The sequence below is a fragment of the Triticum urartu genome, chromosome 3A, assembly GCF_056163025.1.
Source record: "Triticum urartu cultivar PI428250 chromosome 3A, HENAU_Tu73, whole genome shotgun sequence".
In the NCBI taxonomy this organism is placed as follows: domain Eukaryota; kingdom Viridiplantae; phylum Streptophyta; class Magnoliopsida; order Poales; family Poaceae; genus Triticum; species Triticum urartu.
The window spans coordinates 155,893,801-155,915,194 of record NC_141875.1 but is presented as its reverse complement, the minus strand read 5'-3'; the positions used below and the strand labels follow the sequence as shown (position 1 = coordinate 155,915,194).

At 44.3% G+C, this 21,394-nt stretch overlaps 1 protein-coding gene across 1 annotated transcript; it reads left to right on the top strand.

Annotated features, from left to right (window-relative positions):
• The first annotated feature begins 2,554 nt into the window (after positions 1-2,554).
• LOC147979018 (uncharacterized) lies at positions 2,555-20,783 on the top strand. The gene is made up of 4 exons (XM_087514986.1): positions 2,555-3,414; positions 14,418-14,695; positions 19,737-19,796; positions 20,764-20,783. Exons 1-4 carry the CDS (start codon positions 2,555-2,557, stop codon positions 20,781-20,783), a joined length of 1,218 nt encoding a protein of 405 aa, XP_087371112.1.
• The last annotated feature ends 611 nt before the right edge of the window (positions 20,784-21,394 follow it).

Below are 21,394 nucleotides of genomic sequence, written 5' to 3'. Positions count from 1 at the left end.
TCGTAAGAGACCGTAGAGCCGCATTGCCTGCACCCCTCGAACCCCCACTCGACGATGAACTCTTTTGACACCTCGAAGTACCCTGTAGAGCACCAGAACGCTGCCGCCACCGCCGTCCGCCGCCGCCGGAGCACACCACCGTTCCCGTCGTCGTTGCTGCCTGCAAAGGACGCCCCGTCACCGTCCGACCTCACCACCGCCTCCACCGCTTGACGCCGCCTCCGCCCGTAGCCTTACCTTCGCCAGAGCACCGCCGGAGAAGCGCTGCCGCCTACGCCCGAAGCCGCCGCCGTGTTTCTCTGCTTTGCTGGTGAACATGCGCGCATGCAATCTTGCAGCCAATCACGTGTTGACACTTGGCACCGCTACAGTAAACGCCACAGTATTTCCAGAACAGAGTTTTCTTTTTGTTCTTTTTCAGTTTTCAACTCTAACTTCAAATAGCTATAACTTTTAGTCTATATGCCCAATTTAGTTGATTCTTTTTCCTGTGCACTCACAAAAATCAGCACATTATCACAGTACCAACTTTGCACATGGTTGCACTGTTTAAATTTGAATTCGTTCAAATTCAACCTTCCGGAGGCCGTAACGTTCAAACCGTTTGTCGATTTTAAGTGTTTCTTTTTTGCTTTGTGACCGTAGTGCTATTTAGGTGTTGTTAGGATTCTGTTGTTGAGTTTAAAAAATGATTTTCTTGCTGTTGGTTTTGTTTTGGTTCTTTTCGTGTTCCGGTGATTGATTTGTTGAATTGTGTGAAACGTGTAGATTGTCCGGAGTGCGACGCGAGCAATTGTCAGGAGTGTGACTTTCTGAACCAGAACCATGGCAAGTTACATGTTGATCATCCTTTACCTATTGTTTTCTATGCATGTAGTTATATCACACTATGAATATATGCATGTATAGGAATACTATATTATTTTTGCTATGCTGATGACCTATCTTCCCGTCTTTGCAAGTCGTGGTAGTGGTAGGTTGCTATGCTTTGTAGACGGGGGTGGTTCGTGTATTCATTGAGTTTATGTGAGGATTATATATATTTAACAAATTGAGTAGTAACTCAGGATTTAACTCACCTCTAGGCGTAAGTGGTATTGCTTGGTGTTGAGGGAAGGCATCATGGGGTCTTGCACCTTTTCTAAGGCCATGCGCTCATGAGAGTGCACCCTAAGTGGAATGCTGCCCAGGCTAAAAAAGATCAGACAGACTTAGTGACTAGTAGCTTCCATGTGCGGCCACTGGCTATATGGGCTCTGGCTTAGTTGATCAGTTGTTGGAACCCTGGCCCAGACAGTGTCGACAGATGTAGCATATGTAGGTGGGATGTGGCCGTCAGGTGGTCAAGGTAACCTCTTCTCAAAGACTTCGTCTCAATCTTCAGATTGGGCCCAGTGGGTAAAGCGTACTAAACTCTGCAGAGTATTAAAACTAATCATGATTAGCCGTGCCCCCGGTTATGGGTAAATTTGAGCCACTATGCCATTACAGTTGTTGGATGATCTTGACAGATGTGACACTTAATAATATTTGTGGGCAACTTAATAAAGGGTAGGTTGGAGTTGATTTTTCCAACTCAACCTTGTGTATTTAATTGTAGTAATAAAAGAACTAAATAAAAATTTGACTATTAGGTAGTTATGAGGATAAAATCTGCTTTCTATAAAAATAAACCCTCAAGCCTTCTTTTGTTGTACTATGCATATACATGTAGGTTTGCTTTATTATTACTCCTGTGTAACTTGCCAATACATTCCAAGTATTGACCTATATGGCTGCAACGTCTCATGTTGCAGGATATTCATACGAAGAGTAAGGTACCGTTAGGGTCGCGAGTCTGCACTCAGTATTGCCAGTGGGCTATGATGGGACTCATCGTTATTTTCTGCTACTTTTCGTTGTTTGATTGAATAAAGCTAGCCAAGTGCTATGCAGATTGTTTTGTTTTATACATTCTCGATCATACGTTGTAATAAATGATGCACTTGCTATTCTGGTATTCATCTGTACTGTGTGTGCAAGCGAGTTCGATCCAAGGACTAGCACGGTAAGCACAGAGACTCAAATCCTTCGAGGTTTGGTCGTTACAGATGGTATCAGAGCAGTGTGTTGACTATAGGACGTGACCCTAGAAAATGGATTAGAAAAAGCCATAGGAGTGAAAATTATTTTATCAGCTAGTTATACTTCTTACTGTTTATTAGTAAACCCCTCAAGTATCTTGAATAATTAAGTAGGAATTAGTGCTAAGACCACCATTCATGTTTGTTTTATATTGCAACGTTATCGTGTTAGCGTATCTGATTATGCCCACTTTCGTGGTATGAAGATACTAGATTGTTTGCTTGATTGGTAGTTGTTTGTTAAATTGCTTAGTGTCGAAATTATTCGACTATATATATAATATTACCATATTGTTTGTTGTTTGTTTGTTGGTGTTATTCGTTGTTGTGGTTTGTTGGCTTGATCATATTATGCATATGGGTAGAATATATTTATATATACATAGCCTTGGCCCTATTATATCTATAACTCTTCTATGCTTGTCCACCAGATGCTGCCGAGGCGTGATACTAGACGCAATACTGCAGGAGGAGACAACAATGGCAATGGAGTACCACCATACATACAGCAGGTTATTGAGGGTCAGGCCCAGTTGATCCAGTTGCTTACTCAGAACCAGAACAACAACAATAACAACAACAACCTGCCGCCACCGCCACCCGTGGATATGCTTACCAGCTTCTTGAGGTTGAATCCTCAGAGGTTCTCCAGTTCCCCTGAACCTATTGTGGCTGATGACTGGCTCCGTGCAGTCAATAGGAACCTGGGCACGGTTGGATGCACTGATGCAGAGAGGGTGAGGTTTGCCTCACATTTGTTGGAGGGTCCTGCTGCAGCTTGGTGGGACAACTACTTGGTCACTTATCCCATTGCTACTATCACATGGCCTCAGTTTCAGGATGCCTTTCGTGCTGCACATGTGTCTGCTGGTGCTATGAGTCTGAAAAAGAAGGAGTTTCGCAGTTTGTGCCAGGGAGGTCGCACAGTTAATGCTTATGTGGAGGAATTTAATAATCTTGCATGTTATGCTCCTAATGATGTTAACACTGATGCAGCTAGGCAGGAGAAATTTTTGGAGGGCCTAAATGATGACTTGAGCCTTCAGTTGACAGTGGCCACTTTTAGGAATTGTCAGGACCTAATTGATAAGGCCATTGTGTTGGAGGGAAAGCAACATGCCATAGAGAATCGCAAGAGGAAGTACAACAACAATAATAGGTATAATTCAGGACCACAGCAGAAACCACGCACTTCATATCATGGTAATGGTGGTAATGGACATAATCATCATGGAGGTAATGGACATAATCATCATGGAGGTAATGATCATAATCATCATGGAGGGAATGGCCGCAACCATAATGTAGCGACCCGACCTCAGATGGTCAAGTCTCTGTGCTTCAGTGTCATCCCTGGATCGGTAATGCTGACACACACAATACTCAAAGGATTTATAATAGAGTAGCAATCACACACTTATTACATCGAATGTCTCAAGAGAGAACTTATTACAATAATATGGCTTAAGGCCATCTAATACGATAACAGCTGAAGGCTTGGAAGATAAAGTGAGTCCATCAACTCCACCGACATAACTGAGCTGCACGGCAACGACCTAACGAACCTTACTCCTCGTCTGAAAAGTCTGCAACATAATACATTGCAGCCCGAAACGGGTCAGCACATGGAATATGCTGGCAAAGTAACACAGTAGAGCAAGAACAAAATAATGCTATCACTACATGCATATTTGGCTGGTGGAAAGCTCTATGGTTACAGTTTTGCAAAAAGCTAATTTTTCCCGACAACAAAGGAATATATTTTAATTTTACTATCATGGTAGTTGAAACATCATTGAGAAGGTTCCTCCAACTCAATCCCAATTAAAGTGATTAACAACCCAACAATATTAATTAAACATGATGAGATACATGTGATAACCCAAGTACTAGATACTCAAGAATTGTCCATAACCGGGGACACGGCTAACCATGATTAGATTGTACACTCTGCAGAGGTTTGCGCACTTTTCCCCACAAGACTCGATCTCCTCCGTTGGATTTCTCGCACTACAGGGTGTTTGAGAAACGGATGACCGAGACACAGTCTTTCAGAAACATTAACTCTCTACTCCGGACAGACCATACCAAACCTACATCCCACTACCTGCTGATCTGCCTCTTCAAGAGCTTCACGTAACTTACTCAACTATGTAGAGCCCATAATAGCTTGTGGCTGCACACGGAAGTTTCTAGCATGAATCATCTCAGTTCCCTTTGAGCCTGGGTGGCGGTCCATAGGAAGATCACACGGGTACTCCGGGATTTCCAAAAAAATACAGGCAACACTGGGTACTCCAGGTGCCTCAATCCACCCAGTTGTTTGATTAAATTGCCACCTTAAGTTGAACCATTAATTTAACAATCTCACATCTGTCATGGATTTCACTCAAACCCAAACCACGTCTACGAGCATAGCATAGCATAGTAATATAAGCAACACGTAGAGTAACTCCCAAGGGTTTGAATGTAACAGGGCAATAGGTTCTACCTCAACAACTACTTCCCAACCCATATGTTAATGGCATCCTAATCATGCAATGTTTGAGGATTGGAACTAATGCATAAAAACTGGGTGATAAAGGGGTATGATCAAAGTGTTACTTGCCTTGCTGACGATCTGCGAAACCTAGGGACTCGTAGTAGCACGCTTCGCACTCCGGGTGTTCTATCGCAAGCAAACAATAGCATACATAAGTAACAAGCAACGATGCACAAGCAAAACTCAAATAAGAGAGGTTGACCAGAAAGTTCAAATTAAGAACTCTGGTTTACAAAAAGAATCAAATCAAACGGAGCAACGAAACTCAAAAGGCGAAAGAAAGAAGCTTCATTTACTAATCTGAAACTAGGTCAAATTTTACAGTAGAGAAAACTTGTTTGAGTTGGTTAAACGGAAAGAGGGTTTCGAGATGAAACTCTAGGCGCTTGAATCGCCTGATTCCGACTAACGAGCGAAAAGATAAACAGAAACTAAGATCAGATCAGAAATCGCGATCAGAGAAAATCGCGGATTAAATACGATAAAAGAAAACTGACGAACAGACTAACGAACGAGTGTTCGTTAGCTGTATCTAACGGGCGAAGAACCGTTCATTAAAACGAACGTTCGGACGAACGTCCGCTAACTAGAAGAACCGAGAAAAACCGGCGATCCGAAAAAAAAACAAATCTAGGGTTTTCTAAAAAAACGAACGGTTTTAGAAAGAAAAACCGGCGGCGGATCCGCCGACTACCTCCAGCGAGGGGCTCCGGCGGGGCGGCGGCGGTAGCAAGCAGCGGTGGCGGGGCTCGGCTGCGGCGGCGGCGGGGGGGCAGGCAGCGGCAAGCGGCGGCGGCTGCGGCTTGGGGCGGCGGGGCAGGCGGCGGTGGGGTGACGGTTTGGGCGGCAGGGTGGCGGCTTATAAAGGGGGTGGGGGCGGCGGCTTGCTTGGACGAGGGGGCGCCCGGGGAGGAGTCCGAGCCAGACTCTCCTCGGCGTCCGTGCTGGGCACGGCGGCGCGGGCGAGGGAGGCGGTGGCGCGGGCTGGCCGGCCTGGCTCGACTGGCGGGCGCGGGAACCTTTTAAAAAAAAATAATTTCGCCGACCGAAATAAAATCCTAGAAAAATAAATAAAAAACTAAAAATGCCAAAACAAATTTTCACCGTCTAAATAAAATATCTAGAATGAGATGAACATTTTCTTGGCCCTAAAATGAAATTTTGAAAACGGGCAATTTTTCTAATGCAAACAAAATTGCAATAAAATCCAAATGGAACAAATATTTGATTTTAGTATTTTTCCTCCAATATTTCATTTATTTTGGAGAAGTCATATTATCTCCTCTCTTGTATTTTAATATGAAATATTTTCGGAGAGAAAAATAATTAAAACCAAAATCCTCGTTTCAAACTTTGATAAAAGAATCAAATATGAAAACTGGGAAATCGCCAACTCTCTTCGAGGGTCCTTGAGTTGCTTAGGATTTCGAGGATTACGGAACGGAAAACAATAAAACATGATATGCAATGATGATCTAATGTATAACATTCCAAATTGAAAATTTGGGATGTTACAAACCTACCCCCCTTAAGATGAATCTCGCCCTCGAGATTCGGGCTGGCTAGAAAATAGGTGCGGGTGGTCTTTGCGGAGATCATCCTCTCGTTCCCATGTGGCTTCGTCCTCGGTATGGTGGCTCCACTGAACTTTACAAAACTTGATAACCTTCGGGTGATTCTGCTGGCAAACTCAAGAATCTTAACTGGTTTCTCCTCATAAGTCAAATCACTGTCCAACTGAATCACCTCCAGGGGTACTGCATCTCTTGGCGGTATATCTGCCATCTCAGCATGACACTTCTTCAGTTGTGAAACATGAAACACGTCATGAACTCCTGATAGTCCCTCGGGTAACTCCAACTTGTTGGCAACTTCTCCCATCCGTTCCAAAATACGATACGGTCCTACAAATCTCGGGGCTAACTTTCCCTTAACTCCAAAATGTTTCACTCCTCGCAAGGGTGATACTCACAGATATGCTCGATCTCCAATTTCATAGGTTACCTCCTTGCGTTTTGAGTCAGCATAACTCTTCTACCTGGACTGAGAAATCTTCAGTCTATCTCGAATCAATTTAACCTTCTCCTCAGACTCCTTGATCAAGTCTGGTCCAAACAACTGTCGGTCTCCTACCTCGTCCCACATTAATGGTGTTCTGCACCTTCATCCATACAGGGCTTCAAACGGTGCCATCTTCAAACTGGCTTGATAGCCATTGTTGTAGGAAAACTCTGCGTACGGCAAATTGTCATCCCAACTAGATCCATAATCTAGCGCAGAGGCTCTCAACATGTCCTCCAAAATTTGATTGACTCTCTCGGTTTGTCCATCTGTCTACGGGTGAAACGCTGTACTGAACTCCAATCTCGTTCCCAGGGTCTGGTGCAACTGATGCCAAAACTTTGAAGTAAACTGTGTTCCTCGATCTGATACAATGGTCCTCGGAACTCCATGCAGACATACTATCCTGGACATATATATCTTGGCCAGCTTTGCACTCGTATAGGTGGTTTTCACTGGGATGAAGTGAGCTACTTTGGTCAAGCGATCAACTACTACCCATATGGAATCGTATCCTGCTTTGGTCCTGGGCAATCCGGTGATAAAGTCCATGCCTAGTTTATCCCACTTCCATTCGGGTATCGGCATAGGCTGTAACAGTCCTGCTGGCTTCTGATGCTCTGCCTTCATGCGTTGACATACATCACATACGGCGACATACTCGGCAATATCCTTCTTCATACCGGTCCACCAGAAACGTTCCTTCAAATCCAAATACATCTTGGTGTTTCCGGAGTGTATCGAGTATGGCGAGTCATGGGCCTCTTGAAGTATTAACTTCCTGATCTCCTGGTTATTGGGCACATAAACTCGGTCCTCAAACCATAGGGTATCGTGCTCATCTTCACGAAAACCTTTGGCCTTTCCTTTGCTCATCTTCTCCTTTATCTCATCAATCTCCTTGTCCTCTTTCTGGGCTTCCCGAATATTGTCCAGCAATGTCGACTGGACCTCCATTGTTGCAATAAATCCTCTAGGAACAATCTCCAATCGAAGTTCCATGATGTCCTTTGCTAATTCCTTCGGCAGTCCCTTACTTTCAAGGATATTAGCATAACTCTTCTAGCTCAAAGCGTCTGCTACGACATTGGCCTTTCCTGGATGATAGTGTAGTTTCATGTCATAATCCTTTATAAGCTCCAACCATCTCCTCTGTTGAAGGTTCAGTTCCTTCTGGGTGAAAATGTACTTCAAACTCTTATTGTCCGTGTACACATCACAACGGTCTCCAGGTCTTCAATGCATGCACTACGGCTGCTAACTCCAAATCATGCGTGGCATAGTTCAACTCATGAGGTTTTAGTTGTCGTGAGGCATACGAAACAACTCTCCCATCCTGCATAAGCACACATCCAAGTCCTAAGCATGAGGCATCGCAGTACACTTGGAACTCCTTATGTATATCTGGCAGTGTTAGCACTGGCGCTGTAGTCAAACATTTCTTCAATTCCTGGAAACTTGCCTCGCAATCTTCTGTCCATTTAAACTTAGTATCCTTCTTCAACAGTTCAGTCATTGGCTTTGCAATCTTGGAAAAATTCTCGATGAATCTCCGGTAGTATCCTGCGAGTCCAAGAAAACTGCGGATCTCGCTAACTGAAACGGGTGCCAACCATTTAGTGACTGACTGAATTTTGCTGGGGTCTACTGCTATACCTTCTCCTGATATAACATGTCCAAGGAACCTGACTTCCTTCAACCAAAATTCACATTTGCTAAACTTAGTATACAACTGGTGTTCCCTGAGTTTCTCGAGAACTAAGCGCAAATGCTCCTTGTGCTCCTCCTCGTTCTTCGAGTATACCATAATATCATCAAAAAACACCACAACAAACTTGTCCAAATACTCCATGAACACCTTGTTCATCACGCTCATGAAATAGGCAGGGGCGTTAGTCAGTCCAAATGACATGACTGTGTACTCATATAATCCATATCGTGTTGTGAGCGCTGTCTTCGGTATGTCCTTCTCTCATATCTTCAACTGATGATATCCCGATCGCAAATCGATCTTCGAAAACACTTTAGCTCCTTGCAACTGATCAAACAGATCGTTGATCATCGGCAGTGGGTACTTGTTCTTAATTGTCACTTCATTTAATGCTCGATAATCAACAACCATCCTCAGGGATTTATCCTTCTTCTCAACCAAAAGTACTGGGGCTCCCAAGGTGATGAACTTCTTCGGATGTGTCCCTTCTCCAATAATTTCTTGATCTGTTTCTTAATTTCTTCCAGATCATTTGCGGGCATCCGATAGGGTCTCTTGGATATTGGTCCTGTACTTGGCAACAGCTCTATTAAAAACTCAATGTCTCTATCCGGTGGCATGCCTAGTAACTCCTCTGGAAAAACATCCGGGTAATCCTTCACTATAGGCACTTCCTCCTAAACAACTCTCGTAAGGGCATTCGCTTGACTCCTCCTAGGCACATGCCTAGATACATACTTAATCCTTTTTTCCTTCCGGGGTGGTGAGATAAATCGACTTACTAGCACAGTCAATGCTTCCTCCAAACTTTGACATCCAGTCCATACCTAATATCACATCCAATCCTTGTGACTCCAAGATAATTAGGTCGGACGGAAAAACATGTGTACCAATGGTTAAGGGTATCTGATCACACCATCGGCTAGCCATATACTCTGCTCCGGGTGAACTTACTAAAAGAGGGGTCCTAAGGGTTTGGGTTGGTTGTTTAAACTTATCCACGAATCCCCTTGATATGTATGAATGCGATGCACCAGTATCGAAAAGAACAAGAGTGGTAAATGACTTAACTAAAAACTTACCTATTACCGCGTTCGGCTGCTCTTCAACCTCCTCCATGTTAACGTGGTTCACTTGTCCTTTGTTGAATGGACTTGGCTTCTTCCCAGCGCTCCCATTTCCATTTCCATTCTTTCCTTCCGGGCACTCCGTGGCATAGTGTCCAGTCTTCCCGCACTTGAAACACGTAACATGACTTAAGTCCCTTTTGGCGGGTGTGGCTGGGTTGGGGCGGTCATGATTATTGTTGGTTCCGTTACCATTCCCATTCTTAGAACCATTCTGGTTATGCGATCCTCCTCTAGTGTGGTTGTGACCTCCATGGTTATGAACAAGTCCTCCCGAGTTCGGGGTTAGGCGAGGTTTCTGCTGAGCTCCTGAGTTATACTTCCCTTGCCCATACTTCCTCTTGCGGCTCTCAATCTGCTGTTGCTTCCCTTCAATCATAAGAGCCTTATCTACCAACTCCTGGTAGTTGACGAAGGGTGCTACCATCAACTGCATGCTCATCTCATCATTCAGCCCTTCCATAAACTTCTCCTGCTTCGCGGCATCTGCGGCCACATCATCAGGGGCGTAGCGAGATAACTTGCTAAACTCATCCACGTACTGAGCCACAGTACGGTTCCCCTGGCGTAGGTTGCGGAACTCCCGCTTCTTCATTTGCATAGCTCCAGTGGAGACATGGGCTGTGCGAAAAGCTTGCTGAAACTGGTCCCAAGTGACATTGGCTATAGGAAAAGTGGCTGTGTAGTTCTCCCACCATGAGGCTGCTGGTCCATCCAATTGATGTGCGGCAAAGCGCACTCTCTCAGCATCTGTGCAACCTGCGGTGGTCAACTCCCTCCCAATATGGCGTAGCCAATCGTCCGCAACTATGGGCTCGGTGCTACTGGAAAACACCGGCAGCTGTAACCTTAGAAAATGGGCTAGGTTGTCCACGGGCGGCGTGTTGTTGTTGTTGTTGTTGCCCTGATTCTGAACTAGCAATTGCATCGACGTATTCTGCTGTTGGATCAACTGGGTGAGCTCCGGTGGGAAGGCAAAACCGGTGTCACGTCTCGAAGGCATCTGAGGGGTTTAGAGGGAAGAGATTTAGAATAGAAAAGAGGTCTAATGAGAAAACACTACCCATATGCACATGAGACAAACACAATCATTTCACTCAATCAATCAAGCAAGGGCATACAAACGATCTAGAACTATCGCACAAGTGTTCAACTACTACTAAATACATGGGGGAATACTAGTGATATATGGTAGTCATCTAGAAATTTTGATCGGTGGAAGACTCCATGATGTCTGCTCCAGCTTCGTCTTCATAGTCATCATCACTAGGATCGGAATCGGTGTCGTTGATGATGATGTAGTTGTCCGGGAAAGTGGGATCTTCGTCTTCGTCTTCGTCTCCCGGTGCTGGTCCTCCCATGATTACTCCGATCTTCTTGACTAGGTCGTCATTCTTCTCCAATAGTGTCTTGATTTCCTCCTCATATCCATCACGTGCAAACTTGAGTTCTTCCTCCAGTTCGATGATCCTAGTCTTCGCCTTCTTCAAGTCCATCATGTCCACGCACATCTAGTTCTCCTGGCATCGAATGTGCTGGTTTAACTCCTGAATGAAGGCTGCAATGGATCTATCCTTCCTGGTGCTGATTACTTCCCATTGCTCGTCTCGGCGCCCACATATTTGGTAAATAGTGTCCTTAAGCTCCCTGTTGTAAACTTCTCCAATGCGTCCAATGGTAATGTGGGCTGCCATGCTCTTGCCTAGACTCCAGGTGGGTGCTTCGAAAGAAAACTCTATGGGTTTAGAAGTTGGCGAGAATGTCCTTCCTGGAACTTGTACTTGAATCATCCAGCGCTCCTCTTCGGGTAAAGTGGCGGTGTACGTCCCGGTGAAGCTTGGTATTCCAATGTTTAAGTACCTAGTGACTTCCTTCAAGTGACGTCCAAAAGGTGTGTCTTCATCCGGTTGTGCAAACTTGTTCTTCATCTCCGTCATCCTAAAGAGTAGAAAATGGAGAGGAGTCAGAAATGAGAAGAGAGGTGTGACCTAGGGTTTATCTTAGTGGTCGTGTCCTACACTTAGTGCGTGCTCTGATACCATCTTGTAGCGACCCGACCTCAGATGGTCAAGTCTCTGTGCTTCAGTGTCATCCCTGGATCGGTAATGCTGACACACACAGTACTCAAAGGATTTATAACAGAGTAGCAATCATACACTTATTACATCGAATGTCTCAAGAGAGAACTTATTACAATAATATGGCTTAAGGCCATCTAATACGATAACAGCTGAAGGCTTGGAAGATAAAGTGAGTCCATCAACTCCACCGACATAACTGAGCTGCACGGCAACGACCTAACGAACCTTACTCCTCGTCTGAAAAGTCTGCAACATAATACATTGCAGCCCGAAACGGGTCAGCACATGGAATATGCTGGCAAAGTAACACAGTAGAGCAAGAACAAAATAATGCTATCACTACATGCATATTTGGCTGGTGGAAAGCTCTATGGTTACAGTTTTGCAAAAAGCTAATTTTTCCCGACAACAAAGGAATATATTTTAATTTTACTATCATGGTAGTTGAAACATCATTGAGAAGGTTCCTCCAACTCAATCCCAATTAAAGTGATTAACAACCCAACAATATTAATTAAACATGATGAGATACATGTGATAACCCAAGTACTAGATACTCAAGAATTGTCCATAACCGAGGACACGGCTAACCATGATTAGATTGTACACTCTGCAGAGGTTTGCGCACTTTTCCCCACAAGACTCGATCTCCTTCGTTGGATTTCTCGCACTACAGGGTGTTTGAGAAACGGATGACCGAGACACAGTCTTTCAGAAAAATTAACTCTCTACTCCGGACAGACCATACCAAACCTACATCCCACTACCTGTTGATCTGCCTCTTCAAGAGCTTCAAGTAACTTACTCAACTATGCTAGAGCCCATAATAGCTTGTGGCTGCACACGGAAGTTTCTAGCATGAATCATCTCAGTTCCCTTTGAGCCTGGGTGGCGGTCCATAGGAAGATCACACGGGTACTCCGGGATTTCCAAAAAAATACATGCAACACTGGGTACTCCAGGTGCCTCAATCCACCCAGTTGTTTGATTAAATTGCCACCTTAAGTTGAACCATTAATTTAACAATCTCACATCTTTCATGGATTTCACTCAAACCCAAACCACGTCTACAAGCATAGCATAGCATAGCATAGTAATATAAGCAACACGTAGAGTAACTCCCAAGGGTTTGAATGTAACAGGGCAATAGGTTCTACCTCAACAACTACTTCCCAACCCACATGTTAATGGCATCCTAATCATGCAATGTTTGAGGATTGGAACTAATGCATAAAAACTGGGTGATAAAGGGGTATGATCAAAGTGTTACTTGCCTTGCTGACGATCTGCGAAATCTAGGGACTCGTAGTAGCACGCTTCGCACTCCGGGTGTTCTATCGCAAGCAAACAATAGCATACATAAGTAACAAGAAACGATGCACAAGCAAAACTCAAATAAGAGAGGTTGACCAGAAAGTTCAAATTAAGAACTCTGGTTCGCAAAAAGAATCAAATCAAACGGAGCAACGAAACTCAAACGACGAAAGAAATAAGCTTCGTTTACTAATCTGAAACTAGGTCAAATTTTACAGTAGAAAAAACTTGTTTGAGTTGGTTAAACGGAAAGAGGGTTTCGAGATGAAACTCTAGGCGCTTGAATCACCTGATTCCGACTAACGAGCGAAAAGATAAACAGAAACTAAGATCGGATCAGAAATCACGATCAGAGAAAATCATGGATTAAATCCGATAAAAGAAAACTGACGAACAGACTAACGGACGAGCATTCGTTAGCTGTATCTAACGGGCAAAGAACCGTTCGTTAAAACGAATGTTCGGATGAACGTCCGCTAACTAGAAGAACCGAGAAAAACCGGCGATCCAAAAAAACGAATCTAGGGTTTTCTAAAAAAACCGAACGGTTTTAGAAAGAAAAACCGGCGGCGGATCCGGCGACTACCTCCGGCGAGGGGCTCCGGCGGGGCGGGGTGCGGGTGGCGGGGCGGCGGCAGCAAGCGGCGGCGGCGGGGCTCGGCTGCGGCTGCGGCGGCGGGGCAGGCGACGCCGGCGGCAAGCGGCGGCGGCTGCGGCTTGGGGCAGCGGGGCAGGCGGCGGTGGGGTGGCGGTTTGGGCGGCGGGGTGGCGGCTTATAAAGGGGGCGGGGGCAGCGGCTTGCTTGGGCGAGGTGGCACCCGGGGAGGAGTCCGAGCCGGACTCTCCTCGGCGTCCGTGCCGGGCACGGCGGCGCGAGCGAGGGAGGCGGTGGCGCGGGCGGGCCGGCCTGGCTCGGCTGGGCCTTAGGCCCAGTCGGGCGCGGGAACCTTTTTTTTAAAAAAAAATAATTTCGCCGACCGAAATAAAATCCTAGAAAAATAAATAAAAAACTAAAAATTCCAAAACAAATTTTCACAGTCTAAATAAAATATTTAGAACGAGATGAACATTTTCTTGGCCCTAAAATGAAATTTTGAAAACGTGCAATTTTTCTAATGCAAACAAAATTGCAATAAAATCCAAATGGAACAAATATTTGATTTTAGTATTTTTCCTCCAATATTTCATTTATTTTGGAGAAGTCATATTTTCTCCTCTCTTGTATTTTAATATGAAATATTTTCGGAGAGAGAAATAATTAAAACCAAAATCCTTGTTTCAAAATTTGATAAAAGAATCAAATATGAAAACCGGGAAATCCCCAACTCTCTTCGAGGGTCCTTGAGTTGCTTAGGATTTCGAGGATTACGGAAGGAAAGCAATAAAACATGATATGCAATGATGATCTAATGTATAACATTCCAAATTGAAAATTTGGGATGTTACACATAATGGCCACCATCATCATAATGGGCACAAGAGTAACAATGGCAATGGCAGAGGTAATGGTAATGGTAATGGCAATGGAGGGAACAATGACAAGAACCACCAGGTTACACGTGCGCCAAGGGATTTGAGTCAGGTGCAGTGCTTCAGGTGTAAGGCTATGGGGCACTATGCCACAGATTGCCCCGGGGCGAAGAACTCAGGATCCAGCAAGCCAAACCCCTTCCAAAAGGGTCATGTCAACCATGTTAATGTTGAGGAGGTCTATAATGAACCTGATGCAGTGATTGGTAAGTTCTTGATTAACTCAGTACCCGCGCTTGTTCTTTTTGATACTGGTGCATCGCATTAATTTATTTCGAGGGTATTTGTTGATAAACATGGATTGCCAACCAAAACACTTAGTATGCCTATTAGAGTGAGTTCCCCAGGAGCTGAGATGATAGCAGGTGTTGGTTGCCATCAGTTGACTTCGTCTATTGGAAAGCATGATTTTCCTACGGATTTGATTATATTGAAGTCACAAGGTCTGGATATTATTTTGGGTATGGATTGGTTGCAGTTATATAAATGTCGTATTGATTGTGCCAGTCGATCTATTACTCTCAGTGCACCAGGAGGGAAGAGGATCAAATATGTGTGTAAGTATAAGCGTAATCAGGTGCAGGTGAACTCTCTTAAGGGGGGTAGCCTGGGAGAGGTGCCAGTTGTGAGAGATTATCCAGATGTGTTCCCAGAGGAGTTGCCAGGTATGCCACCAGATAGAGATATTGAGTTTCTTATTGATTTAATACCGGGCACTGGACCTATTGCAAAGAGACCGTATATAATTCCTCCTAAAGAGTTGGAAGAATTGAAGAAGCGGATAAGAGAATTGTAGGCACAAGGATTTATTCGCCCAAGTTCATCACCTTGGGGAGCTCCAGTTTTGTTTGTGGAGAAGAAAGATGGGACCTTGAGGATGTGTGTTGATTATCGTTCTCTGAATGAGGTAACCATTAAGAATAAGTATCCTTTGCCTATGATAAATGATCTATTTGACCAGTTGGAGGGAGCTACTGTGTTTTCTAAGATTGACCTTCGTTCTGGTTATCATCAATTGAAGATTCATGAGCAAGATATTCCCAAAACTGCTTTTACCACGAGGTATGGGTTGTATGAATATACTGTTATGTCATCCGGATTGACTAACGCCCCTGCATACTTCATGAATATGATGAACAAGGTGTTTATGGAGTTCTTGGATAAATTTGTGGTTGTTTTCATTGATGATATATTGGTGTTCTCCAAGAATAAGCAAGAGCATGAGGTGCATCTGCGTTTGGTAATGGAGAAACTAAGGGAACATCAGTTGTATGCCAAGTTTAGCAAATGTGAGTTTTGGCTGGATGAGGTAGCATTCCTTGGACATGTTGTGTCAGGTAATGGAGTTGCAGTTGATCCATCTAAGGTTGCTGCAGTTACAGAGTGGGAGACACCCACGACAGTTGGAGAGATTCGCAGCTTTTTGGGCCTTGCAGGTTATTACAGGAGGTTTATTGAGAACTTTTCCAAGATTGCAAAGCCTATGACTGAATTATTGAAGAAGGAGAAGAAGTTTGTTTTGACTGATGAATGTGAAGCCAACTTTCAGGAATTGAAGCAGCGTTTGGTGACGGCACCAGTCTTAACTCTGCCGGATATACATAAGGACTTCCAGGTATATTGTGATGCTTCTCGTTAAGGACTTGGGAGTGTTTTGATGCAGGAAGGTAAAGTTGTTTCATATGCTTCACGTCAGCTTAAGAATCATGAGCACAATTATCCTACACATGATTTGGAGTTAGCTTTAGTTGTGCATGCATTGAAAACTTGGAGGCCATATCTTATTGGTAATCATTGTGATATATTTACTGATCATAAGAGCTTGAAGTATATTTTTACTCAGAAGGATTTGAACCTCAGGCAGAGGAGATGGTTGGAGCTTATTAAGGATTATGATTTGAATGTGCAGTATCATCCTGGTAAGGCTAATGTTGTTGCTGATGCATTGAGTCGTAGGAGCCATGCTAATGCAACTAATATTGATAATATGCCACCCGAGTTATGTGAACAGTTCAGGAATCTCAAGTTGGAGATGGTTCCTAAGGGATATTTAGCAACACTTGAGGTAAAGCCTACTTTGCTTGACAGGATCAGAGAAGCTTAAAAGAATGATAAGGAGATTGCTGAGATAAAAGAGAATATGGTTAAAGGTAAGGCAGAAGGTTTCCATGAGGATGAACATGGGTCCATATGGTTTGAGAAGCGTATTTTTGTACCTCAGGATGCAGATATCAGGAAGTTGATTCTTCAGGAGGCGCATGATTCACCTTATTCTATTCACCCAGGTAATACTAAGATGTATTTGGATTTGAGGGAAAGATTTTGGTGGCCTAGCCTGAAGAGGGAAATTGCTGGGTATATTGCAACATGTGATGTGTGCCAAAGAGTTAAGGCGGAACATCAGAGACCAGCAGGTTTGTTACAGCCATTGCCTATACCTGATTGGAAGTGGGATGAGATTGGTATGGATTTCATTACAGGTCTACCCAGGACTCGGTCAGGTTATGATTCTATTTGGGTAGTTGTTGATCGTTTGACTAAAGTTGCTCACTTCATCCCGGTAAAGACTACTTATACCAGTGCTCAGCTAGCAAAAATTTATATGTCTAAAATTGTTTGTCTGCATGGAGTTCCAAGGAAGGTAGTGTCTGATAGAGGTACTCAGTTCACATCCAAATTTTGGCGTCAGTTGCATGAATCCTTGGGCACCAGGCTAGAGTTTAGTACAACTTTCCATCCACAGACAGATGGGCAGACAGAGAGGGTAAATCAGATCTTGGAGGATATGTTGAGAGCTTGTGCTTTAGACTATGGGTCCAGTTGGGATGATAATTTACCTTATGCAGAGTTCTCATATAATAACAGTTACCAAGCTAGTCTGAAGATGGCACCATTTGAGGTATTGTATGGCAGGAAGTACAGGACACCATTGATGTGGGATGAGGTTGGAGAGCATCAATTCTTTGGACCAGACTTGATCAGAGATGCTGAGGAGAAGGTCAAGTTGATTCGTGACAGGCTGAAGATAGCACAGTCCAGGCAGAAGAGTTATGCTGATGCAAAACGTAAGGATGTGACATATGAGGTAGGAGACCGTGCATACCTTAGAGTTTCACCACTTCGTGGAATTAAGAGGTTTGGAATCAAGGGTAAGTTAGCACCACGTTTTGTGGGACCTTACAAGATCTTGGAGCGTAGAGGAGAGGTAGCTTATCAGCTGGAGTTGCCAGAATCCTTGTCAGGAGTTCATAATGTGTTTCATGTATCTCAGTTGAAGAGGTGCCATGCAGAGATGATGGATGTTCCATTGAGGGACACAGTGCCACTTGAGGCAATTCAGTTGGAGAGTGATTTGACATATGAGGAGAAGCCTGTTAAGATTCTGGAGACAGCACAGAGAGTTACTCGCACCAAGACAATCAAGTTATGCAAGGTTCAGTGGGATCATCACACAGAGGAGGAAGCTACCTGGGAATGAGAGGAAGATCTCAAGCAGGATCACCCACACCTATTTGCTAGCCAGCCCGAATCTTGAGAGAGAGATTCATCTTAAGGGGGGTAGGTTTGTAACATCCCAATTTTACTAAATTAGGATGTTAATAGATCATTCATATGCATATCATATTTTTATTGCATTATTTGCTTTTTCAGAATATTCAAATCATTATGCAACAAAAGGCAATTTATTTGGAGTGGAGATAACATGACTTCTTCCCTATTTTAAAAATGTTCATAATGTGCAAAATATTATTTCCAGTTCATCTGATATGTTCTGGTAATTTTTGTGATCTTCAAAATATTTTAGTTGTGTGTTATTTTACTGTTTGTGTGGCCTTTTGCATCAAAATGAATTTCTAAAATTGCATTAGGTGAGGAACTAGTGTTCCTGTAGTTTATATTATCAGTATAGATTTTACTGTGTGTCTACGTATTTTTTATTTAGTTTTGTTTCTGTTGTTTTATTTTTTTACTTATTTTTGCTGCTGTAGTTTTTGTTTAAAGAAAAAACACAGCACGCAACACCGAAGCGCAGCACAGCGCAGCTCCGCACCGCGGCCCAGCTCACCGCCACGGCCCAGCAGCCTCCCGTTCGCTCGCAGCCCACCTAACCGCGAAGCGGTAAGCGCAGCAGCAAGCCGCGCCCGAACCGCGCCTGAACCGCACCCGATCCGACCCGCACCAGCGCCCGACCCGTTGTCTCTCTCTCTCTCTCTCTGCCAGCGGACCCCGCCATGCACCCGTCCCCTACCCCGAGCCGTACACTGCAGCCGCACGCACGCCGAAGCCGAGCCCGGATCGCTCTCGTGCCCTGGTTGATTCCGTGTGCTCCAGGGACTCCGTACGCGAGCAAAGGACCCCAGGGAAACCCCGCACCCCCTATCCCGATCTTCCCCGTTGCCGCACGCCTTGGTCGGGGCGTTTGGATCTCGGGTGAAGCTCCGCTGCTGCCGCTGATTCTTCGGTCGATTCCGTCGTCGTAGGAGACCGCAGAGCCGCGCTGCCTGCACCCCTCGAACCCCCACTCGACGATGAACTCTTTTGACACCTCGAAGTACCCTACAGAGCACTAGAACGCTGCCGCCACCGACGTCCGTCGCCGCCGGAGCACACCACCGTTCCCGTCGCCGTTGCTGCCCGCAGAGGACGCCCCGTCGCCGTCCGACCTCACCACCGCCTCCGCCGCTTGACGCCGCCTCCACCCGTAGCCTTACCTTCGCCGGAGCACCGCCGAAGAAGCGCCGCCGCCTACGCCCGAAGCCGCCGCCGTGTTTCTTTGCTTTGCTGGTGAACACGCGCGCATGCAATCTTGCAGCCAATCACGCGTTGACACTTGGCACCGCTACAGTAAACGCCACAGTATTTCCAGAACAGAGTTTTCTTTTTATTCTTTTTCAGTTTTCAACTCTAACTTCAAATAGCTATAGCTTTTAGTCTATATGCCCAATTTAGTTGATTCTTTTTCCTGTGCACTCACAAAAATCAGCACATATCACAGTACCAACTTTGCACATGGTTGCACTGTTTAAATTTGAATTCGTTCAAATTCAAATTCAACCTTCCGGAGGCCGTAACGTTCAAACCGTTTGTCGGTTTTAAGTGTTTCTTTTTGCTTTGTGACCGTAGTGCTATTTAGGTGCTGTTAAGATTCTGTTGTTGAGTTTAAAAAATGATTTTCTTGTTGTTGGTTTTGTTTTGGTTCTTTTCGTGTTCCGGTGATTGATTTGTTGAATTGTGTGAAACGTGTAGATTGTCCGGAGTGCGACGCGAGCTATTGTCAGGAGTGTGACTTTCTGAACCAGAACCAAGGCAAGTTACATGTTGATCATCCTTTACCTATTGTTTTCTATGCATGTAGTTATATCACACTATGAATATATGCATGTATAGGAATACTATATTATTTTTGCTATGCTGATGAGCTATCTTCCCGTCTTTGCAAGTCGTGGTAGTGGTAGGTTGCTATGCTTTGTAGACGGGGGTGGTTCGTGTATTCATTGAGTTTATGTGAGGATTATATATATTTAACGAATTGAGTAGTAACTCAGGATTTAACTCACCTCTGGGCGGAAGTGGTATTGCTTGGTGTTGAGGGAAGGCATCATGGGGTCTTGCACCTTTTCTAAGGCCATGCGCTCATGAGAGTGCACCCTAAGTGGAATGCCGCCCACGATCAAAAAGATCAGACAGACTTAGTGACTAGTAGCTTCCATGTGCGGCCACTGGCTATATGGGCTCTGGCTTAGTTAATCAGTTGTTGGAACCCTGGCCCAGATAGTGTCGACAGATGTAGCATATGTAGGTGGGATGTGGCCGTCAGGTGGTCAAGGGAACCTCTTCTGAAAGACTTCGTCTCAATCTTCGGATCGGGTCCAGTGGGTAAAGCGTACTAAACTCTGCAGAGTATTAAAACTAATCATGATTAGCCGTGCCCCGGTTATGGGTAAATTTGAGCCACTATGTCACTACAGTTGTTGGATGATCTTGACAGATGTGACACTTAATAATATTTGTGGGCAACTTAATAAAGGGTAGGTTGGAGTTGATTTTGCCAACTCAACCTTGTGTATTTAATTGTAGTAATAAAAGAACTAAATAAAAATTTGACTATTAGGTAGTTATGAGGATAAAATCAGCTTTCTGCAAAAATAAACCCTCAAGCCTTCCTTTGTTGTACTATGCATATACATGTAGGTTTGCTTTATTATTACTCCTGTGTAACTTGCCAATACATTCCAAGTATTGACCTATATGGCTGCAACGTCTCATGTTGCAGGATATTCAGACAAAGAGTAAGGTACCGTTAGGGTCGCGAGTCTGCACTCAGTATCGCCAGTGGGCTATGATGGGACTCATCGTTATTTTCTGCTACTTTCCGCTATTTGATTGAATAAAGCTAGCCAAGTGCTATGCAGATTGTTTTATTTTATACATTCTGGATTATACGTTGTAATAAATGATGCACTTGCTATTCTGGTATTCATCTGTACTGTGTGTGCTAGCGAGTTTGATCCAGGGACTAGCACGGTAAGCACAGAGACTCAAATCCTTCGAGGTTTGGTCGTTACAGTAGGATATAATTCACCATGAACTTAAATATCGTAGAGGCTACGTTGAATTTGTTTCAACTACATGCGTGAACATGTGCCAAGTCAAGCCACTCGAATCGTTCCAAGGAGGATAACACGCCATCATACCACATCACAACCATTTTAATAGCATGTTGGCACGCAAGGTAAACCATTAGAAACTCCTAGCTAATTAAGCATGGCATAAGCAACTATAATCTCTAATTATCATTGCAAACATGTTTCATTCATAATAGGCTGAATCAGGAACGATGAACTAATCATATTTACAAAAACAAGAGAGGTCGAGTTCATACCAGCTTTTCTCATCTCAATCAG